Source organism: Phalaenopsis equestris, unplaced genomic scaffold (genome assembly GCF_001263595.1).
Source record: "Phalaenopsis equestris unplaced genomic scaffold, ASM126359v1 Scaffold000107, whole genome shotgun sequence".
NCBI classification, from domain to species: Eukaryota; Viridiplantae; Streptophyta; class Magnoliopsida; order Asparagales; family Orchidaceae; genus Phalaenopsis; species Phalaenopsis equestris.
Window position 1 is genome coordinate 1,129,435 of NW_018164549.1, and position 4,004 is coordinate 1,133,438.

Below are 4,004 nucleotides of genomic sequence, written 5' to 3' on the forward strand. Positions count from 1 at the left end.
TATATATATATATATATATATATTTGTTATTTGCTTGTATTAGTTTGATGAGAAAATTAGATAGTTTTTCTTCTAAGAAAGTTCCTCCTAAATTCCACACTAATATTAATTTCAAATAATAAATTATAAAAATTAAAATGGCCCATGCTACGAAGACCATGTGTTATGCATTATTACCTTTCCATAGCATTTACTATTTTAATCGCCAACATTTTTTTTTGAAAATAACACTACCTAGCCAGGCAAAAGGCAATAGCACTAGCTATTGTGCCATTTGGTGTGTATGGAAAAACCAATAAGCATAGTTCCGCACAAAATTCTTTTTTACTCTAGTGAAATAAAAAAAATTAAGGTTGTAAATGTACTTTTGCCCGAATCAAAATTCCTCAATTAGAACTTAACATGGGTAAGAGAGCAAAAGAGAGATACGTCAACCTGATAAAGGGCCTCTCATTACAAATGAAATCAAGTATGTTTATAATTCCTATGTTTATTAAGTGCAACCAACCAATTAACAAAAGTAAGCAAATAAAAAGAACAATCTAAACAATTTTGCCTAAAGAAGCTTTGGAGAGAAACATCATTTCATAAGTCTTGTCATGACTTAAATTCCTCCCATCATTTTGATTTAATTTGATGCCAATGACACGTAGTTGTCATACAGGAGTCCCTTTAAGTCTTCTCAATATTGAAAAAAATGAAGGACGTGGTGTTTAAGCTTCTTGGGAACCGCCCATCAGTAGCCCACCACCACACATTAATAATAGAAGAGCATTGAGGACAGCTTTCTTTGTCAATTCTTATTGTTCCTTTGGCACTACTTCGACGACATTAGCTTTTTCATGTCTTGTTGATTCTACACTGATGGAGAATCCAAACCAAGAAAACAAGCTACCCTTTCAAGTAGCTTCATGCTTAACCTTCTAATGTGGTCATCTATGACTCAGAATCAAGTGGATATGTTTCTAGCACATTTTGCAAAGATGACAGTCCGACTATCATATCTAATCAAGGAACATATTGCCTTAATTGAACAAGGGTTGTGCTTCTATTCCATCACAGTTCATTCCTAAGTTGTTGCTTCCATTCATGTTGGAGATGTCAAAGGTCTTGAAAGGATTTTCATTTCATACTGGTATAATCCAAACCCAACTCAGTCAACATCCAACAACAGATGACGACCCTTTTCCATAAGTACAAATTGTCATTCTTCATGCTGAAGATGCTCTCTTCTTCAACCTCCGACAGCTAACAGGTTTCGTGCATCTCATCACATAACCCCCAACTATTGAAGACAATGATGCTAAAGAACTCGAAGAACTACTAGAACAACTACTTCTTTGTCATTTCTAACAAGGGTGATCAATTCTAATATTTTTTGAGAAAACAAAATTGATTGGCCATGGAGATCCAAATGCTCCCCAAAAACTTGAACACCATCGAGATCAAAAGGTAGGAATTATTCTTGCTACTTAAAAAACTCTTAAATATAGGCCACAAGCTACTCCTTTCCAGGGAAAGAGATCTCTCATTGAGAGAGGACAACTAGCATGTCAAAGAGGGTTGGCCTTCATTTCAACCATAAAAAGAATGATCGAGATTATGTCCAACTCTAGTCAATAGATAGAAAAGAAAAGGAAAAAATGGCAGAGATCTCCTTGCCATAACGAGTAGTGGCAACACAAGAATCCACGTCCAAAGGATGAGTAGGTACTCATAGACCTCCCACCAACATCTCTGACCACTCCCTTCTTAAGAAAATGTATATTGTCTGTAGGTGTTTATTCAATCATAATCATCAGCGATGATAAGACAATCAATGTAAGAGATTTTTTTTCAATCATTGTGTCCGACTTTAGATAATAACAAGTATATCATCCACTATAATCCGAATTTTGATAATCCCCAACAATTAACACATGAAACTCATCAGTCGATGATAGCTTTGACATATCAAGAATCCTCCTACTACCAACATAACAAAGGTCTATTAATGGCTTCTCCAATCATAGGAAATTTCACAATCCTTGACTCATAATAATGGAATTGATTCAGCTAAGCAAAGCTTTATGTTCAGCTAAGCAAAGCTTTATGATTGATTTTTTTTTTTTTGTAGGATTTTCATGTGCGAAAATCCGAAATATCATATAGTTTGCTCTCAAATAATTTGTTTGCATTCAAGATTATCTTTCAAACTATGAAGTTAAACTATCACTATCGACACAAATTTTCAACAAGCAACAAAAATGATGTCTATTGTTATTAATAGAGATATAAATATGATGAAACAATATATTGATCAAATAACTAAGTCTATTTAATTCTAAATTTATCATTCACATTATCACTCAAAATATATCAGAAATAATATTGACTAAATTATGATAATTTTTTTGAATACTTTACAAAAACATTTATAGTCTAAAAAGGTTATAAATTTAAATTGCCAACATATGCTTACATAGCTAGGGTCAATTAAAGCTTGATTATAAGTGAAACATGATCAAAAAATAAATAAGCATACATGAACAAGATTTTATAACATTGTTCTTGTTCAACCTCATCCTGAGCTCGACAAGTAAAAAAACTGAATGAACTCAAACTATATACATTCTTAAACACATCCAAGTTCATAAAATCATCAATTAAATGCCAAAGTCACATTCTCTTCACTAGGAACCCTCCTTTACATATGATTTTTACAATAATAACAAGAAGGCATGTAAAGGCAGCCCATATTCCCACTTTATGTTAAAAATCAAGATTAATAAATTCATTTAAGAATACTTACTTCAGAACTTCATTCATTTAGCAGATGCAGCAAACATCTACCTACAAAAACAACAACAAAATGTCTTTATCCCACTGAGTGGGGTCAGCTAAATGAATCATTTTTCTCCGTTGCATCCTATTGAGTGTCATTTTTATTTAATGCTACTAGATTAAGATCATTGCTTATACAATTTGCCCAAGTCTTTTAAGGCCGACTTCTGTCTCTCTTAACATAAGTCTAATTTAAAACATATACTCTCCTAAGCATTAATCTATCTAAAATAAAGACAACAAAAGTACTATTAATTTAAGTAAAGACAACAAAATAACCAAAATGGAAAGTGTGGAGACATTTAGAAGGTTTGGGAGTTTCTTGGCTTACTAAACTCTACCATGAATCTATCTAAAGTAAAGACAAACACAAAATCTTCAGAAGAATGCAGACGAGTGGGATTCTCTTGTAGTCCCAACTAGATTTCAATCCACCGTGTCATTCTGGTACCGATCAAGCCGGAAAGTGACACCATCGCTTCAAACACCCACTAAAATTTTAGCAATTTGAAGAACACTTCAGCTATCAATCTCGCCCAGAAAAGCAATTCCGCATTGTTAAACCCTAAGCAAAGAATCCGAAAGGTAGATCGGGAAAGGTATCGAAACCCGCCAATAAAGCTGCTCCACCCGTATATCGGTCAACATTAAAAATGTACGCATCATCACTTCTCCCAGACCAAAAATAGTATACAAAAAAAGAAACGATCTGCCGCGCTCATAACAGACCCAGCCGACGACACATCATCTGATCCGCATCAGGCAAATACAGGGCATGCGTAACCTAACTATATCAGACGCCCAACCCTAACTCCCTTCTTCGGACTTTCAAGTACAAATTTTAACAGAGATAGACAAATAAAGAGATAGAGAGAGAGGGCTAACTCCAGGTAGGCGGAAAGAAGAAAAATGGAGGCTAAAAGAACTCTCCCTGCGAAGGAAATGAATCCCATGCTCCAGAACCAAGTTCCAAGAGATAGACGGAGAGATGTTCCTCTTCTTCACGATCCCTGCTGAAAAAATTCAAGAATGATACTTCTGCGCCAGATTCAATGCCTTCGTCTGCACAGAGAGGACAGCCGCCTGCATCGTTTTAAGCAATTACCCTCAGTATGCATCAAATTACGAGTGTGCCACTCAACTCCCCCGCCAAAGGGCCCAGCTATATATATCAAAAGGTA

General features: G+C 35.0%; 1 protein-coding gene across 1 annotated transcript in view; it reads right to left on the reverse strand.

Moving 5' to 3' along the window:
- The window catches only part of LOC110020805, a 16,956-nt gene extending 13,053 nt beyond the window's left edge, over positions 1 to 3,903 (reverse strand). The window contains exon 1 of the mRNA XM_020719051.1: positions 3,709 to 3,903. Within this exon, the coding sequence (XP_020574710.1) occupies positions 3,709 to 3,776 (68 nt within the window). The 5' untranslated portion in view covers positions 3,777 to 3,903. The remainder of the gene's footprint in view (positions 1 to 3,708) is intronic.
- Between the last annotated feature and the right edge of the window lie 101 nt (positions 3,904 to 4,004).